The sequence below is a fragment of the Neocloeon triangulifer genome, unplaced genomic scaffold (genome assembly GCF_031216515.1).
Source record: "Neocloeon triangulifer isolate White Clay Creek 2 clone unplaced genomic scaffold, ASM3121651v1 ptg000012l, whole genome shotgun sequence".
In the NCBI taxonomy this organism is placed as follows: domain Eukaryota; kingdom Metazoa; phylum Arthropoda; class Insecta; order Ephemeroptera; family Baetidae; genus Neocloeon; species Neocloeon triangulifer.
Window position 1 is genome coordinate 19,828,471 of NW_026775554.1, and position 19,376 is coordinate 19,847,846.

Below are 19,376 nucleotides of genomic sequence, written 5' to 3' on the forward strand. Positions count from 1 at the left end.
TAAATATGAATAGGCGGATTCAGACTCATAAAGGAAAAGTTTTTTTTGTCAATAAAACTGCAAATTTGACAATTAAATCAAAATTAATAGTAACCAAATAAATTCAATTGCAAAATTAGCTATAAAACCGTTACAATTAAAATTAGATAAAATTTAACTTGAGAAGAAAAAAGCTTTTTTGTTTAGTTTAATTTAATGCTAATGTAAAATGATTTTGAATCATCATCCCAGTGTGAACGAACGACAAATTCATAACGCCTCTCTCTGCCTTTGTGTCCGTGTTTGGAGCTCATGTGTGTGCGGAGACCCTTTTCGGTCGGTCTATATCTCTCCTCGTGCAGTTGCAATTACATGAATGTGAGACTTGCGAGAGCCGAGGCCCGCTTTGAAATGTCATCCGGTCGCGAGCACCTCGTAATGAATGGTCCACCCACCCACGCACCCGACGCATAGAAAGGGACTATGCAAATTGATCGCTCTTTATATATTTTGCTGTTCGGAGAGAGGCGACCGGTCGGTCCTTCAGCGATGGGAACGTGGCCGAGTGACCGCTCAATTATTCAGAAGGGGATAATCAAACGATTTCCACCTGATGGCCCCGACTTTCCAATGAACGCACGCCGTAATGACTTTCAAATGGACCTACTCTATATTCGCATATCAGATTCAAATCACACATGTCGCACCTCAAAGTCAGTCTCTTGGCAAGTGAGCGGAAAACGTCACACACTCGGGTTGGCAGAAATTATATTAAATTTTTGTGTGACAGCAAATTAATTTGAAAATTGGTGAGATCATAATACCATAAAAAATAGCAAAAATTTTCATTTGGTTTTCTTGGAAAATTTTTGTATGTTATTTTTAATTAAAAAAAAATGTCGTCTGATTGAATGATTAAATGTGTATTAGCTTTTTTTTTTTTAACTATATACAAATGTAATAATGTTTTTCTTTTACAGTTTACAAATCATATTTTCTGAACAACAAGCGAATATTTTAGGTTCTCATATAATTGATATTGACCAGTTGAAAATAATTATATAACTTTTTTCCCCAACAGAGGGGCCTTTTTAGAGGCTCAAATTTTAGTTAAAAATAAAATTTTAAGTTCATTAATAATTGTTTAATTGAAAATTTGAACTTTGAGGGTTCCAAAAAACATGGCTTTTTGTCGCTGTAGGATTTTTTAAAGTTTTTTATTCTAATTTTCAAGCCAAAACCTTTTTCAATTTTGACAAAATAATATTTGATAGCTTCCGCAAAAAAATTGTTTACTCTCAAGCGAATAAATAAATCAAGAGGAAAGCAATCAGAGGGCGTATTTCCTGAAGCTCAACCGTCCAGAAACGAATCAAACACAAATCTTGGCCAGCATGCATGGTTTCGACACACACATGGGTCGAAAAGTGGGGCACAGACTTCGACCGCTGTCGCTCTTTCGCTCGATTGGACGGGTGGACGGAAAAAGTGCAGCAGCTGAGTGCAGTCGGCGTGAGAAGTGCCTGAAATTCATCACCGCTCGCTGCTCTTTCTAATTTTGAGAAGAGGCCGTGTGTGTGGAATTATCTGTTGACGGCAGCTGTCAACTCGCGAGCGCCAGCATAAATAACAAACCACTCTAACGAAAAAGTATCCACGCTAGAACGAAAATTACACGGAACAGCAAATTCGTCTTCGAGGAAAAATGTCTCTGGATACAAAGCACGCGAGCATTAGTTTCCTCTCACTTTTCACTTTTCATTTTATGTAAAAAAGCCTCAAAAGGACAAATATTTTTTTTTAAATTAAAAAAAAAAATTGAAAAAACTAAGTAGAAATTAAATAGATTCTGATGTTTGCTTTTTATTTGCTAAAAATTTTAACCAATTGAAAACTTTTCTAAAACTAAATATAAATCCAGTCTCTTTTAAACATTACGATAAGTAAAATCTAAAAGCTGGAATTACTTTTTAAAATAATTAACTATACATCGTGCTTAATATTTTTTAGTCATTTTCTAGACTTTTCTCTTCTAAATTTAACCAACTACTTAAGAAACTTCCTTCCTCTCCGTAGTCCACTCTCTGACCCAATTCTGAAGAATCAGGCTTCGTTATGTCTTCTTCATTGAAAAGTGGATTGACGTGTTGATAAAAAAAAATGTTTTCCACGCTTTTCTCTCTCGCCACGGAAACTGTTTTCCGAGGCAACATTTATCACACACACACGAGTCATCTGCCACTGTGCTGTCAAAATCGCGCGCGAGAAACACAGTGTGCATTTAAGTCCAGCCTTTTGCAGAGGCGCTAAATGTCGCCAGCACTTATCCCCGACGCTACTTCCGAGATTATTATTTTTGATAACAATGCCCGAGCCAAAGTGGCTCGCCGCCTTTTCGCCAAGGAGATGAGGGAATAATTGCTTTTATGGAGAAAAAACTGAGGGTGAAAACAGCTTGAGAGCAGAGGAAGAGGAAATTGGACGATGGGCCTCATGATTTTGGGAGCAATAAAAGTTATTAAGTTTTTATACATAAATATGGGCTGTTAATTGCTCTCAGCATGAGAAAGATTGAATGGCAAAAGGAAAACGATTTTCAGGAAAAGAGGGAAAACAACATGACTCATTTTTTCTATGAGCCATATTTTTTATTGTGTTTTTTTGCAGATTGAGCAAATCTCAATAATAAGTCAATAATTTAAATTTTTTGCAGAAATTAAAAGAGAATAAAATAAGACTTCAATTAAATGATTTCTCTCCCTGAAAGTTAGGAACTGAATGAGAGAGCAGCGCTCAGTGAAATAATGATTTTACCACGATGAAAATCTGAAAAAAAAAAAAAAACATCCCCCCATATATAGTCAGACATCTTGGCACATTTAATCTAGCTAGTCGAAGGCCAATATTGAAGCTTACGATGCCCTCACAGACTTTTACGTCTCTTATCAGCCGCGTTATTGGATTGACTCCCTCTCAGTTTCTCTCTCAGCAATATATATCGTGACTATGCATCCCGCTGGACACATGTGTGCCGCGGGATTGCCTAACGCGTCGTTTACAAGGGGTCGTGCGGCAGCAGTAAAAAAAGTAAAAACCAAGGAATAAAAAAAGAAGCGCGTGTGGTCTGTGGGAAAAAATTTGACAAACGACCGAAAGCAGAGGCGGGAAAAGACAGACGTCGAGTCCTTTCTCCCCCGTCGAGGGCTAAATTGCAAATTAGATGCAAATGGAGCGCGTGGAGAGCAAATTTCCAAAGGACGAACAGGCACCTCACGCGACTACTGTGAATTGCAAATGATTTGGCAAACAAACCGACTAACTTCTCGCGCCTCAGAAATAAATCGTCCTAAAAAAATCTGTCAGGAGCGAAAGAAGTGGCGGAGGATAAAATATGATTTAAATAAAAATAAACTTTGAAAGGTAAAAATTTGGTTTAAAAAGAAAATCTGTATTTAAAAGATTTTTAGGGATTAAAATTAAATTACAATGTTCATGTCCATTTCTAAAGCGAGAGCTAATATTTATTTTTGACGTTTACGTAATTTTTTTAAAGATCAACAGGCAATGTGAGACAGAGTTGGATTTAATTTTATGCCTAAATCATTTCCTCTAATTTTAAACGAAAATTTTTTTAATCTTGTTTGAATTCAAAGCCAAAATAGAATTGAAATTATTGTTTCATAAAAATTGGTCTATGTGTATTATCTTCTATGAAACAACAAATGGCTAAAAAAAAGCGAAAAGCTGATTTGAAATTCAAGCTCCAAAGACTCTATTCAAAATTATAAAAATGTTTTATAATTATAAACTATTTATTTTATTTCAAAATGAAAGAAAAAATATGGCTGGAAACAATATACATTTTTTACATTTATACATTATTTAGTTCAAAATTGTTAGAAATATTTATTTGATTAAAATTCTCTTACTTTTTACCATACGCTTCATGAGTTAGACCAAAAACCCATTAGACGCTTTTTTTCATAGAGATAGTCAATCAATAAACTTCCTTGTCTTGGGCAGACTTAGTGCGGAGCTTACGAAAAAAAAAAAAATGAGTTTTTGAGTAACTTTGATTGATTTTGAAGCCGCTGGATTTCCTAGAAGGAAAGTGATTAATGACCCTTTTTATAAAAAATATGGAATTTTATTTCTGGCCACACAATCTTGCGAAAGGCCTACTTTCTCACGTGTCAGAAAACCAAATAAATGTTTGTTTTGGCAAGTCTGGAGCAGTTTTAAATGACAAAAGTGCATTTCCGTCGCTCCAGTCTAATATATACAAATTTATGAGGCGCAGCTGTCGATTAGCCGGGTTCGTATTTGGCACGCGCGCGCCCGTCGATGCAGCTGCACTTTTCTCGCGCTTTAATTAAATAGGACGAGATGAGCGCATCAAACTGACGATGCAGTAAAATAAAGGCAATCAAAAACAATTCTCCCTCTCTTACTTTTACTCTGACCCACTTCGCTCAGGCACTTTGACGAGGAAAGTCCAAACAAGGCCTATTATTCGTTTGTGTCTCTCGCATCGCAGCACGTGTTCCTGTCGCTCCAGGCACACAATTACCAGTAATGAGCTTCGGACGCATCCTTTTACCGACTAATTAAAACCTTTTAGATGGAAAAGCATTATTCGAAACAGACATGGAGCTCGAAAAAGGCAGTTCAAAGATTGTATACAACAAAACAAGAAATGAATATTATATTTTACATCTTATTTAAAACAATTTTTACATAATTGTACATAAATTACTTGAAATTGTATTTTGCATTTTACAAACGATAGGATTTTGTGTGTCCAATGATGTATTAATGATTATCTGAAATATTCAACAAAATGAGGAATTAAATAATGACGTTCCTTAAAGAAGTGATTCGAATTTGCAATTAGTAATGGAAGTTGTGTTGTATGTAAGGAAACAATTTCGCTTCCTGCACATTCCATCCCACGCTGAGCAATTTATAGCTGAGCAATTTCTTCCCGCTCAAAGCGCAACAAGAAAAGGCACTTCTGGTATTTACTTTTTCTGCGAGCTTTTGCTTCGCTTCTCTGCCATCGCGATCGTCCGCCGGCGGCATTCCTTTGTTCCTTTATAACCATTTTTATTGCCTGCAAATAATTTCCGCGGAAAAAATAGCTGCGATCGGCGTGCGTAATTTATTACAGGGGGCGAGAGAGCTTTTGGGAAAGGAAATGCACGAAATCTCTTATTCCTCGGCCTTTTTGTCTTTGCGCACCGACGGCTGAAAATCAATTGCACACGTAAGGCAGCACTTGCCTTCAAGGCGCACAAAAACCGGAACGGCTTTTACGGAGATTAGCAAGAAATTGATGCCCGGGCTCCTCTCAAGCACACAGCAATAAAATTGGCTTGGCCAAAGAGAAAAAGAGGATTTGAATATAAAGTGGCACTGAATGATCAAGTTGGCTACTTTAATACACCACTAAAAGAAAATTCAATGTGAAAAGGGAAATCTTTAATCTCGGGAAGTAGTAAAAATGTATCTCATTGTATTAAATTTTGCTTCTTATTTTGAAAATATTATTTTTTAATTTATATCAACGTCATTTGACAGTTCAATTATTATTGTTATCAGGAAATACACCAAATTTGAATGTATTTCCATATTTTTTCTTTTTTTATTCAATCTAAAAAAGGGTTTCTATTTGGTTTCCTGTTCACGAAATGCTAAAAATCAGCAAAACTCTCGCCCGGAATGAAGCAAAATTATTAAATAAATTACCAAAACGAAATTGATGCATTAAATCAAATTTCAAATGGATAATGAGCGACATAATTATTGTGAAACTAATCCGAAAGTAACATCCCAATTTCACAACTTAATAAATACAGAATTATCAATTTTAAATCTTTTGTCATTAATTTATTTCGTTAAAAAAATATTTTGTTTTGCCTGAAAATCTATATTGTTCAATTTTGCGTGCAATTTCATTTAAAAATTAATAATTCTCGGAAATTTTGTGGTATGAGAGGATAATTTAATAAAAAAATTGCAAAATTGCCTCCATATCTTCTCCTTTGGTCATTTTCATAAATTTTCCCGTCAACCAATTTGGAAGATCCTCATGGTGCGTGTTTCGTCCAAATTGCCGGGCGTAAAACAAGCCACACTTTGCAGAGGGTTATCCTGCTTTCTCTAGCTGCTCTCAGCCCTTACAAAAAACCGAAAAAGTTTTAACGCAAAAAGTTTCCTTTCCACCTTTATCCTTTATTATGGGATTCGTTTTTTTTTTTATATGCGTGCGTGAAAAGGCCAGGCGGTCCCATTAAATTATTCCGCCAATATTTCACACTCAGCCACGCCAATTTTCAATATTCACTTTTTCAAAAGAGAAACGTGATGCGTCTTTTCACACCTCCCAAAACCAGAGCTAGAGAGCAAGACGAAACGTGAAACCGTTTTGCGGCTGCTTTTATTTAATGAGAGACCGGGTGGGTCTTTCATCATACACGGCCAAATTAAAAGGCCGGGACGCGAAAAATTGCGCTGAAAAATGAGAGGCGGAAACTCAATCCGCCCTTGCCAGCTGCTGTTTGCTGTAATAATAAATCTCGTCCGCATTGATTTTCAACACGCTGCAAGTAGTAATTTCGGGTCGCCACGATTTGCCAGAAAATTAAGATTATATATAGAAATTTTTTGCACCTTTTTAATTTGATTTGCGCACAATCTGTTTAGTTTTTCAAATTTAATTTGATAACTTTTCTTTTTATAAATTTTCTAAAACTCCTTTGAAGGCAGAGCACTGGTTGTTATTAAAAAAAAAAATGAGCGTGAGAAATAATTTGATGTGGATACAATTTGGAAAGATCAAACTTTTACTAAAAAATTGCTGTTTTTTAATTTATAAAAAAAATTAATAGCTCGGATTATATTCCTTTTTTTCTGGCAATATACTGGGTTCCCGTAATTTTGTACTACCTTGATTGGCTTCTCTTATATTTGCACGTGTGGCAGATGAAAAATTTCATCCACGTTTGCGAGAGAGAGAGAAGCCGGTGGGGAAAATGTAATTTCCATTTTTTCCGCTTCGACAGCAGAGAAATCACCTCCGCGCGTCGTGTCGCAATCTCGGATGCTTCTTCTTTTTCTGACAGCCGGCACTCAACTTGTACTCCGCATAAACCATATCAGCGAGCATCGACGCAGCCAGAGTGGGTGGTGTGTGCGAAATTTATTTCCCACCGTGTTGCCGGAGCAAATAAGATCAATTGTGAGAGCAGACACGCACACACACACAAACTCGCAATCGCTCCTATATTTCACCTTTGCGCAAGATTAACCTCTCGCGCTTCCTCTTCCTCGCCGAGCGAAAAATTATCAATGCAGCTTCGGAAAAAGTCATCGATCACCGGCCGCGAGCAACTTTTCGAAGGGAGCGAATTCTATTCACATTTCTCCCAGTAAATATAAAAACTTTTATTTAAAGCCCCTTTTCTCCTAAATTTCAATATGTTGTTAAATTTTTTTATGGAAAGGAAGCAAAATTTATACCATTAGTTAAATTAAAACAAATTTATCTTATCGTTAGAGTGACGGAACAATAATTTCAAACTTATTTAGTAATCAACTAATGTGAAAAATTTTAATATTTTATTATAATATTTGCATTATTTAAAAACAACCATGTAATCTTTAAAAATTGTGCCAGTATTAATTAAATAATGAAAGATAAAAAAATTTAAAATTTATATGGTCTTTAGAAGTATTTATAAAAAAGCGTTTATTTTTATATTATATTTTTATATTATATTTTTATTTATTATTTATTTATTATTTTATATTATTATTTTATTTATTATTTATTTATTATTTTATATCATTATTTTCAATATAATTGATATTAATAATAATTAATCATTAAATTATCTTGCAAAATTATTTTGCTAATCTAACAAATTTTTTTAAATAAATTTAATCTAGACATTATATTGCACTCATCTAAGTTCTATGAGTATGCGCTATTTTCTGCTGCTGTCTTCTTGTACATTACGTTATAGCAATTATAATTAATAATTAGAGAAACTTTGATAAAAATTTTGCATTGCAGCGTTATCATGCCATCACTCTCCGCATCATTTGTGCTCAAACGGTGCTCACAGTAACGAGAGGGATGAAGGATGAAAGCGCAAGGCCCCGAAGCGCGGCTCGGATTGCACTAAAAACACAAAACGCGCGCGCTCGGCGATCATCATCACTCACCCGCGCCTCGTCCGCGCCCAGTCCGTTTTATTGCCGAGTTATTTTTTTTTACTCCGCCCAGCAGCTGAATGTATCACTTCTCTTGCGGTGCAAAAAGTGGAAAAAAAACTGGTACGCGCCGGACGTCGGAAGTGATTAATTTTTGTAGAAAAAAGTTGAATTTATTGCCGAACGGGGGAAGCTGGTTTTGCTGCTATTGATTTGAAACGTGAGAGGCTAAAGTGAGGGGGCGTCGCAAATTGGGTCCAATTTTTGAGAACAGAGAGCGACGTGCTCCGCGTCGTTATGATTTATTGATTGAAGTCGATTTATATTTCATAAACAATGGGGAGCTTCAGCCAATTTTACTTTCTTGTGAGTAGCTCCACTATTATCAAGGGAGGATGTGTCAGAATTATTTTTTAATTTTAATTCTTTTTATTAAAAATACCAACGGTATACAAAAAATGTGATTATTTGTTTATTTTAGAATGAAATGCGTTTTAAAATATTTTTATTTGCAATGTAGGGCACGACACTAATTTGCTGATAGTTAATTAAAGTTTTTGCTGGCGAACAGTCAGGTGCTGCAGATTATTGAGCGGGATGCGGCATTATCCCTGTAATTAGAAAATAATTGGTCCGCCGTGGATGATTAGACGATTGCTGCGATTGAACGTTGCAAGGGAGGACTAATCACTCATGAGGTGCCAAGTGCACGTCAGTTGTGCTTGGACGCGCATCAATTAATTTCCGTTCGTCGGCACGCGGGGTCACGATTAACATACAAACACACGCCCAAGGACTTGCATAAGCCTAGAATAGATATGGGCTTCAGGGGTTGGAAGAAAAAAAAACAGTATTTTTTTGGTCAAAGTTCAAAATTTGGAAGGGTAAACGCCAACGCATGGGAAAGAAATTAATCGATATTGAATTTTATTTTAGTATTTGAAAACCTACGTTATTATGAGTCATTATTTAAAAATAAAAATTAGCTAAAAAAAAGATCGAAATATAAAAGCAAGGTTTAATTGTAAGATCTTATTGTTAACTAGGAAACATTTCAATTGTTCAGGTAAAAACGTTAATTCACATTTCCACTAGTTTGTGCGGAAAAATTAAAATTATCTGATTTAATTTAAAAAAAGAATATTTTCAGCTTTTGATAGCTTTTTGCTGCTCTCAGTTGTTTTCAATTATATAAATAATTTTATTTCACTCATAATTTCAAGACTGAAGCATTAATTAATAATTGCCCACATTTCGCAAGATGAAAAACGTGATAAATACGTTTTTCCTTGTCATAATTATTAAAAATTATACCCATTATGTTGTTTCAAAAGACTCGTCAAAATAATATTCCTTTAGTAAATGGATTTCTACTTCCTCAAATAGAAAGTGGGAAGCACAAAAAATTAATGATCAAATGCGGAAATTATTGGCAAATTTCCTTCTGTATATTTACCATCAATTAGCACCGTTCACTCAACTTTGATAATTCAATATTTACGCAGGGAAAATAAATAAGTTCCAAATGAAACAATTCGCAAAATATTGGTGTAATAATTTTTACCTGGGATCAAAATAAGCTAGACTTTTTTTTAAAAATAAGATTTTTCTATATGAAAGAAATGCTTTTTACATATAAAGGTATACGGAATTTTTTTTATGTTTGCATTAGAATTGCATGAGGCGAATATTGACAGCTGGATGTGACACTCGGAAAATGAGGGCCGTCTCCTCTCTTTCCATTTCTCTTTGCGGCGACACCACACCAGTCTCACAATCACGGCCGCAATTTCCTACGTGGCCGCATTTTTCATCTCTCACGACCTTCACGCTTCCGCGCCCGCTTTCGGCTTTTTTTCCACTTCTACTCTCAAGGCTCACTTTTCACCCGGCGAGCAGGTTTTCTAACTCATTGCTATATTTTTGGAAATTAATGCGCGACTCTTTTCGCTACTCCGGCCGCACCAATTTATTAGGCGGATTTTCGCAGGAAATTGCTTGGAAGCGCCGCCGCTGGACAGAGACGTACGGCGGAACGGGATGAAAAACCTCCTCTGTCCGAATTTGTATTTACTTTGGCATAAAATAGATATGGAGCGAGTCATGGGCTTTTTTTAAAGGAGGGTAATTCGTTTACATGGTGCTTGGCCTGAATGACAAAAACTTGAACGAATTAACTTGCCAAGTTGGCAGCAAAAGCACACAACTACACAAATAGGAAATAGGAAGAAAACTGTTAAAAAATTGGTAATATTTATGTCAATTTAAATTGTTGCAACTGATTTGAGTATTTAAAAGGTATAAATTAGCTGCAGGCAAAATAAAACGACTAGAAAAATTGGCTGAGAGTATGAATTTTGGCACTTTATAGCTAAAACCTATTACTTGAATTACTTGAAATGGCAGCAAAGGGTTAAAAACGGAGCTCTTTCTATTCTTGTGGCATCAATTTTCTCAATAATTTTATTGTGAAATTTTAAAAGAAATTGATTGGAATATTTTTCAAGAAGTTTGGAATATACTTTTTTCTAACAATAAGAAGAGCAAGAAGTGAAATCTTTTCAAGTTTAGTTGTAAAAAGAAATTTGGATATCAAGCAAGTTGATTCTTGATTGTGTAGAGAGCACACAAGCGCAATTATTTCTTCCATGAAAAATGAATAATAATAGAATAAAAGTCAGGAATATCTTTAAATACTTTGCTAAAAACATAAGAAAAGTATCAAAAGTTTAGTGACCCTTTAAAATATCAGTTAATTGTCCCTTCATTTCTTCTCTTTCGTTTAAATATTTTTCCAATTTGCGATGATATCCACCCCAATTGGTCTTCAACTTAATTTATTTGAAGATTTTCAATTCAAACAATAAGATTTAAATTAAATTTTGATAAATCGCAAATATTTTAAGAGAAAATAACGGATATCTATTTAATTAAAGTATTAATTTTTTTTCGTGGGATCCCTTGTTCAATGTTATCTGCAATTTTCCACTTTAAGTCTAATATGAATTTGCCAAACGAGATCCATTTCGACGGATGAACTTGAAATGGCTCCATCTCATCCATACTTTTTACATCCCTGCCGTCGAACATGTACGAAAGTCAGCACCACTCTGCGGGCTCATTTTCACGCGCAAGTAAGCAAAAAGCGCTCCACGTTTTGGCTCGGACCCAAGAGTTGAAGTGAGAAAAAAAGTAGGAACAAGGAGAAGTGATGCAGCACTCACGCGAGGTGTCGTATTTGATGCCGTTGAGCTCGTCGAAGCAGGGTTGCGAGGCGAGGTGGCCGGCGGGGGTGGCCGGCCAGCACAGCAACGTGTCCCAGCTGCGTTCGCAGAAGAGGCCGTCCGTGGGCGCCGCCTCCAGCAGACCCTCCTGCAGACATTTGTACTCGGGGTCGTTGGTCAGGTTGTGCAGCGACCACAAGTCCTCGACGCTGACACCGCTGCCCAGCTCCGCCTGAAAAAGTTGCGCAAACTTCTCAGTTCACTTTTCTCGACCCACACAAGTCTAAAGAAAGAAAGTTGGGACAAAAGTTTGTTTTTAACATGCACGCTCGCAGATTGTTTTCCTTGAGGCTTTGCGAAACTTTTGCAGAGGCGAATAAATCGAAAAAGATTGAGAAGGAAGCCAGATTAAACGTCTGTCTCTCTGTTGAGAAGAAGAGAAAGTCGAGCGACGTTTCCTTGGATGAGAAATTTGGTAAAAAAGATAAATTCTCCTGTTACTTTCAGAATTTTGCTACACATAAAAAATTCTTTTTTCTAGGTTCTGATTCAAACAAAAGCACTTTTTCAAATAAAATCCATGAATCAGCAAGAAATACTTCTGAAAATATTTTTTGTGACATGCATGTCTGAAAATACATTTATCACTACTTCAACTACTTCATTGATCAGATTTTCAATCTAACCCTCCAGCAATTCAAATTTTTATGTCTTCAATTTTTTTAATTCAATGTTAAGATTTAGAAATATGCTCAATTAAAAAACCTCGCACTTTTGTGTCAAGAACGGCAAAAAAGTAATTATCCTTGCTATTTTTTACTAATCAGTTTTTATCAGATTTTTGCTTTCTGTGAATATCTGCTTTTTTTTCTGAAAATAACGTGTAATTTTCAAATCTGTCAACATTCTCACTGAACCATTCAAATAAAAAAATATTCGTTTCTCAGAATGTGGCAAAAGAAATTTGATCCCTCAACGTTGGCGGAAAAACTGCAGAGCTTCGCTTGTATATTGATTGATTTACAAAACAAAAAAGGAAAGCATTAAATTACCAACTTTTGTTTACAAACTCCAGAAAAAAATAATCTATTCCTGGGAATTGACTTTGTGGCTTCCATTCAATAAATTTTCGAATCATAACGTTGAATTTAAATAAATATACTTCATTTAAAAAAAAAAATTGTTCAAGATTTTGAGAAATCACTGGAAAATTAATTAATTTTTCAAAGGAAAAAATGAATTTTAAAATAGTCATTGTTAATTAGCTTACCTGGTGATCCACTGTCTCTGGGGCATCACCGCTGGACATTCTAATCCGGACTGTGGGTCAAAGGTCACTCGGCGGCTCAATAAAGGAACGTGCGCGGTCGCGACCGCCACCGCTCTTCGGCCTCTATACCCATCATGCCTGCAACACAGAAGCAATTTTCCGTTCAAGCAAAACTTTTCACTATCTTCTGTTTCTTTAGAAATTTTGTTTAGAAGTGCCACCGCGCTCTTAAGGCCAAAAGTTGCTTCTAGAAAGAAAGGTTGTTAAAGAATTCACTTTGCACGGTAAAAGACTTTTTGAAGATTTTTGGATAATTTTAAGATTCTTAACACTTTTTTTGCAAAGTCACACGCAAAAAAAAATCAAAACCTTTTGTCCTATCCTAAATACAAAAACAACTTTTCAACTATAATATTTGAGCCTCAAAATATTCAATTTTTTTTAATAATTATGGCTTCATTTAAAATTTAAATTTCAACATTTTTAAAGCAGAAAAATCAGATTTCTTTAGTCTTTTCTTTATTATTTGCATTTTATTTTTCATAATAATATAATAAAAATTGAGACCAAGGTTGACATCGGTCAATATTCATTTTTTTGCATTCGTGAATTTAAACTAAACTCATAAAATATTTGTAACAATAGCAATAACAGGATATTGTTTTCTTCTTTAAATCTAAATACCAAGAGAAGAACTTAATAAATTCTTTCACATCTCGAGAAGGAACATTCAAGTTTCTATTAAAAAAACGTGAATTTCATTTCGATTGTGAACTTTTGAGCTTTGATTGTTTTTATTCTGCGTTCATTGAAGCAGAACTACAACTTTGTTTCATTATGTCTCACTTCGAATTGATTTCTCGCACCATTTTATCAATCAGTGCGCGCCCTCATCAATCTCATCGCTTGTGCAGGACTCACTCTCGCTAAAAAATCTCTTCAGTCACTAAAATACACTCTTCAGATTTGCTCCGCACCGAAAGCATTTAATTAAACCGCACCTCATTAGTTTTCTCGGAAAAAGCGCGGAGTCTCCGCCGCTTTTTGCTCTTTCTAATCTCTGCATCCCCTTTCGCTTTTATTTATTTTCTCAGTCAGAGTGAGATGAAAAGACGGAGCGGTAAATAAATCTCGAGCCGGGCGGTCGATCTTTTTTCTGCACCGCACGCGTCTCTCCCTTGGTGGCGGCTAATGAGGTGTTATCGACAGCTCCGTGGCCAATAATTGCTCTACGGTGATTTATTCTGAAACAGACACGTCTAAATTAAATTCAAATCGCCTGACCTGATTGCGCGCGAATTTGCAATTTTGATCACCAGAGATGCATCAACGCCTCGAGCCAACTGCATCTTCTTGTGTGCGCTGCCCTTTCTGCGACCTCTCTAAATGCAAAGTCTCAAGTGGACTTCACCGCGCATTGATTGCTTAACTCGGGGAAATTGACTTTTCAATTCTAGAATCTAGAAAGTGCAAAATTACACTTGACGAAAATATTCATCTTATTTTTATAAAAAGGGAATTTTATTTTTAAATGACAGTAAATTTTAATTGAAAAGATGGAAAAACACAATTAGAGAGCTAAAGTGATTTCATGATTTTTGTGTGAAATTTATAAATATTCTGATTGCTTTATAAAAATTTAGTATCGCGCGTAGGTGGAGATAAAAATGAAACTTAAATTATTATTTTATTTCTGGAGATTGTGAGGAAAATTTAAATCTTCCAATTTTTTTAAGATACAGAAAAGCGGGATTTTTAGAAGTTCATATATATTTCTATTTATTTTTCTTTTGCAAAATTTAACCACACCATGCGGATAAAAAAAAATGCCAAAGCGCGTTTCGTGCTCTTTGTGCTGAAGATGTCGCTTGCTTATTTTTCACGTGCCAATGGCAGTCACGGTGGTCCTCTTTCTGTGTTTGTTTATTTTTATTTTCAGATGGCAAAGGTCACGGAGTCGAAAGTAAATAAGAGACACGGCAGCAGCCCCGCAGCGCTTATAAAGCAAATGAGCAAGCGTGGGCGTCGCCGAGTGATTAAGAAAATAGCAGGGTGCGTTTTAGCACTCGACGAGCGGCTGCTCATCAGCAGATTCACGCGGGGGTGAATGCGGCAAAGACTCCAATACCGTAATGTGTCACTCCTGCCGGCCTCGCAAATCTAGATGCGCCGCACGTGATAATCTTTTAATCCGCCGAGACTTAAGACCGACGAGAGAAAGCCCACCAGCGATTCGTTCCATGATAAACACTTGATTTAAATCTCCAGGGGGATAAAAGGGTGAAAATCCAAACAATGGGATCAGCACTGGCTTTGAATTTAGAGTTTTATGCTGAACAATTTAATGTAGTTTGAATACTTTAGATGTGCTATTAAGTTAAGTTAAAGCTGTGACACTTTATTTGTATGTATGTGTTTATTGAACGCCAATGGTTACATCAAATAAATGATAATAAACATTAAGAAGGCCAAAACATCATTTTTTTTCCATTTAACTTTTGCAGCTTCCATGAGAGACATATCATTTTTTGTGCATTTGAGGAAATGATAAGTGTCCATCTGCTGGTTACATTTTTTACACGCGCAATTCTCTTGAGCACTCGCGTGGTACTTTTTATTTTGGCACAGCACAGAGTGAAAACCATGACATGCATATCGGGTGAAACATTATTTAAATAATATTTTTCCAAAATTATAATTCTGTTTATTTGTGATAAAAAATTGCAGCAATATTTGGTTTGCAATTACCAATTAAAGTGAGTTGACTTATTATAATAGACTGAGCTTACTAAATCTTTAAAATAATGATTTTTTGAAACAACACTAATAATTATACATACATGGGCAGAGCGCACTTTGCGCTCTGCGATCTGCGCTCGCGCTCTGCGCTCATGAGCGCGAGCGCAGAGCGCGATCGCACGATTTTCAAAATCGTGAGCGCGAGCGCAGAGCGCGAGCGCATTGGTCGCTGAGCGCAGCGCTCAATTGCGCTCATTTTGCGCTCAAACCAAGAGTAAAAATTCCCGAATTTGATCAAAAATTGTAATGAAAAACAGTGTTTTTATACCAAAAACTTAAAACTGATCCCAATTTTGGTGATTTAACTTCAACTTTATCATTTCCAATTGCCGATGTATTTTTTGTTATATTAAAAAATTGTCTAAAAAGTCGCACTTTTTCCTCGGATAAAAATATTTTTGAGCGCAACGCGTGAGCGCAAGACTTGTTAAAAATTTGAGCGCGAGCGCAGAGCGCGAGCGCAACATTTTCAAAATCTTGATCGCGAGCGCAGAGCGCGAGCGCACTGTTGCCAGTGATCGCGAGCGCGAGCGCGAGCGCAAAATTGTTGAGCGCACCCATGTATGTAATTATAATTAAAATCTTTGTATGGGAAAAATACCCTAATTAAAAACTTATATTATACCATATAAAAATAATTTTTTGAATATTTTTGCATTTCTTAGTAATTTATTATAATATATAAGTTAATACCTATTTTTTATTTTATTTTTTTTTTCTATTTTAATGGAAATAAATAAAATGGTATACAGATCTGTGTTTACTAATAGAATTTCAACAACTAATGATGATTTCTTTTAAGACTTTTCTGTCATTCCTGGATTATGAAGCAATAATATTATTATAATAATCTACTATACTTATTACAATTATAAAATTGTAATAAAAAACCTCATTTCCCTCTATATGCTAAGTCAAGACCTTAATAACTCTTTTGTGATATAACGCTGAGATAATAAATTCCAAGGCACGTTATTACCCTCATGTTACACATTAATTTGCTATTTCGCATAAAATAGAAGCGCGTGCAATGCAAATTTGAATACATTATCAGATTCAATTTGCATTACTGGGGATGCAAATTGAATCGAGCTTATCATTTATACCTGTCGGCGTGTGCTTAATATAGAAACCCAGATGCATTTTGCAATTTAACAAACTCGGCGAGGGCTCGGCACGTGTGCTCGAGACGGCTCAATTATGAGTCTAGCGGCGTAAAAAGGCTGCGAGCTCGATTTTCTCTCATCCAATGCATTATTCACCGTGTGAGACTTGAATGGCAGCACTCGCTATTTCTATTTGTGCACAGAGTCGATTTCTGTGTCATTATAGGAGAAAAGAGTTATCCGCTGCTGTAACGACTCTGAGTGTCGCGAAGGATGATTGATTGTGCTCGGCTAGGCTATTCAGAAGCTGCACGCATTATACAATATTTTCAATGATGACTGAGCGTGCTCTATTACAAGGTATTGAGTGAAGTAATTATCATTCAGAATTGAAAATCCATCACTCGAAATTCGCCAAAAGAATTTCAATAAAAAGAATCATAAAATCGGATCAATTAAATTTAAAAAATGTCTTATCTGCGTTCTGTCCTCGGTTCCGTAGAATTGAAAAAATCCAGCCTCTTTTGCTCAATGCCTCTCAATATAAAGCTCGCTTATTCACAAAATATTTAAGATATTTTGGCGTGCAATCGAAAGTGGTTCTTTAAAATAACTTCATTATTAATATTGTTAATCCAACCGTAATAAAATTGAAAACAAATATTAGATGGTCCAGTAAGTTAAAAAAAAAAAAAAACTCAAAAGCACGATTTGCAACTCAATTCATGCATAGCTCATTTAATTAAATTAACCAACGAAAATTTTTTATTCCAGCTAATAAAAATTGTTAGAATGTTTTTAATATTGGGAGTCGTTAGGGAGAAACTTCAATAAAAAATTTCAAATTTATAATAATAATTTTAAAAATACAAATAAATTAATTACTTATATTTTTTATCAATCCGGTTTGTATTAAACAATCATGATAATAATAAAACACACACAGTTCATCCAAGAAAAATAAATGCAAAAAAATATGACTATTAATCACAAAATAAATTCCGAGAAGAGTCAGTCAAAAATTCTGATAGTGCGCGGCTAATAAACTTTGCTTTCAAGCACGCATAATGCGAAAAGCCCATTTGCAACAAAATAGAGTTTGGACACGATACCCTGGGTAATTGTTCGGGCGATCCCGCCGCAAACTTTGAAGGTCCGTAAACAAGAAGGGCAGCTCGAGAGCACGCGATTAGCGGCGCATTTGGTGCGGCCTGGCCCGGGGCCAAATTTCTGCCTGGCACACTGGCACTGATTAGGCTGAAAACTAGTGGCGGCACTTGTCATAATTAATTCCTGCCGCTCTCGGTGCGCCGCGCGTGCCCTTTTGTGCAAACACCCTTTCAGCTCAAAGGGAAAAAGAGCTGCTTTGTAATCCACCGAGTAATTACGGCATAGAGGCTTGTTCCGAGAGAGAGAGAGAAAAGAAACACGCGTGCAAGATTAAATGTCGCGAAATTACGCGCGGCTTTTCAAACTGTGCGCCGCCTTCATTTGCATAAATTATCTAGCCGGGTGGAACAAAAAATTGCGAGGGACTGTTGTCCTTATGTTTCATTTTGGCCGCTGTCTGGAAAGTCTCGAATTTCGGCAGGGATCAGGAACTTGAGACAGCATGAAAGAGACAAAATTGCACAAGCGTGACAAGGGATTTTAGGGTATGAAAAAATCTGACGAGGATTTTAGCTCCACAAGTCCACTCGTAGAAGATTCCATTCTTCGGCTACCAAAGGGAGTAATGTTTAGTTTTTAGTTCGTGGTTCTTTCCTCTTGGACTGTTTATACATATACTGTGAATATATAATTTTTCATGTTAATTTTTAACTAAATTTTTTTCAATCAGGAATAACACACAATAATAATTTCAGCGTTTGTTGCAATGAACATTTCAGGTAGATAAGATCGATTAAATTAAAAAAAAAAAAAAAAACATGTCTGCTGAGGGAAAATACTTTTCTCTTTTTAAATTAATCTTATAGATTTCAAAGAAGTTGCTTTAATTAGAGGTTTTAAAATAAATATTCCACCCTATAAAAAGATTTTCTTTATTCTTGCTCAATGACGAAACTTTTTGCTCAAAAATTCCTAGATTTCTTAATTCAGTTTTTATTTCCTTTCAACTGATGGAGACGAATGAAAGCCCTTTTCAAGGAAAGAAATAATTTACTGACATTTTTCTATTTATTTTTTGCCTTTTTTATTAAATGACCTAAGGAAATTAGCTAATTGGGTCACATAAACGACTTGAAAATGCACAAAACAAATGCGGAAAAGATGAAATTAAGTAAGAGCTTTTTGAAGATAAAATTATGTTATGCTATATAATAAATTAACCTAAAAAACTTGAGACCTTAACGAGTCTATTGAAAATGAGCCAATTACGTTAATGAGTTTAAACCGCGGAACCTCATTTCATCAGCATTTGAGGACAGACGCAAAAACGCGGTTACTTTATATGATTTTTTTATTGGAATATCAGAGCAGTGGGGTGTGGGCAGAACTCCATATTCCGAACATGCCCCTTGTGGTCCGGCACAACAAACAAACAAACAAGCAGGCGTCGCAGGTAAAAGGCGACGGGAAATGAAAGCTGCAAGTAGGACGGCACAGTCTATCTCTTGCTCCATTATTATTGCACTGCTAAATGCAGAGCGCCTCATATAGTCGGTAGACGTGATGTAACACACACACGAGAGGCACTTTGATGATAATGCACGGCGCAGCAGTCAAAGTCGCTTCTTTGAAATGCTTCTTTGTCTACGAACTTGTTGACTCTGGAGAGAG

At 35.8% G+C, this 19,376-nt stretch overlaps 1 protein-coding gene across 1 annotated transcript in view; it reads right to left on the bottom strand.

Annotated features, from left to right (window-relative positions):
- Positions 1-19,376, bottom strand: part of LOC132196377 (diuretic hormone receptor-like) — a 62,553-nt gene that overhangs the window by 9,445 nt on the left and 33,732 nt on the right. Inside the window, exons 2-3 of the mRNA XM_059618963.1 lie at positions 12,691-12,828; positions 11,421-11,652 (exon numbers count right to left, since the gene is read on the bottom strand). Of these exons, the coding sequence (XP_059474946.1) occupies positions 11,421-11,652; positions 12,691-12,729 (271 nt within the window). The 5' untranslated portion in view covers positions 12,730-12,828. The remainder of the gene's footprint in view (positions 1-11,420; positions 11,653-12,690; positions 12,829-19,376) is intronic.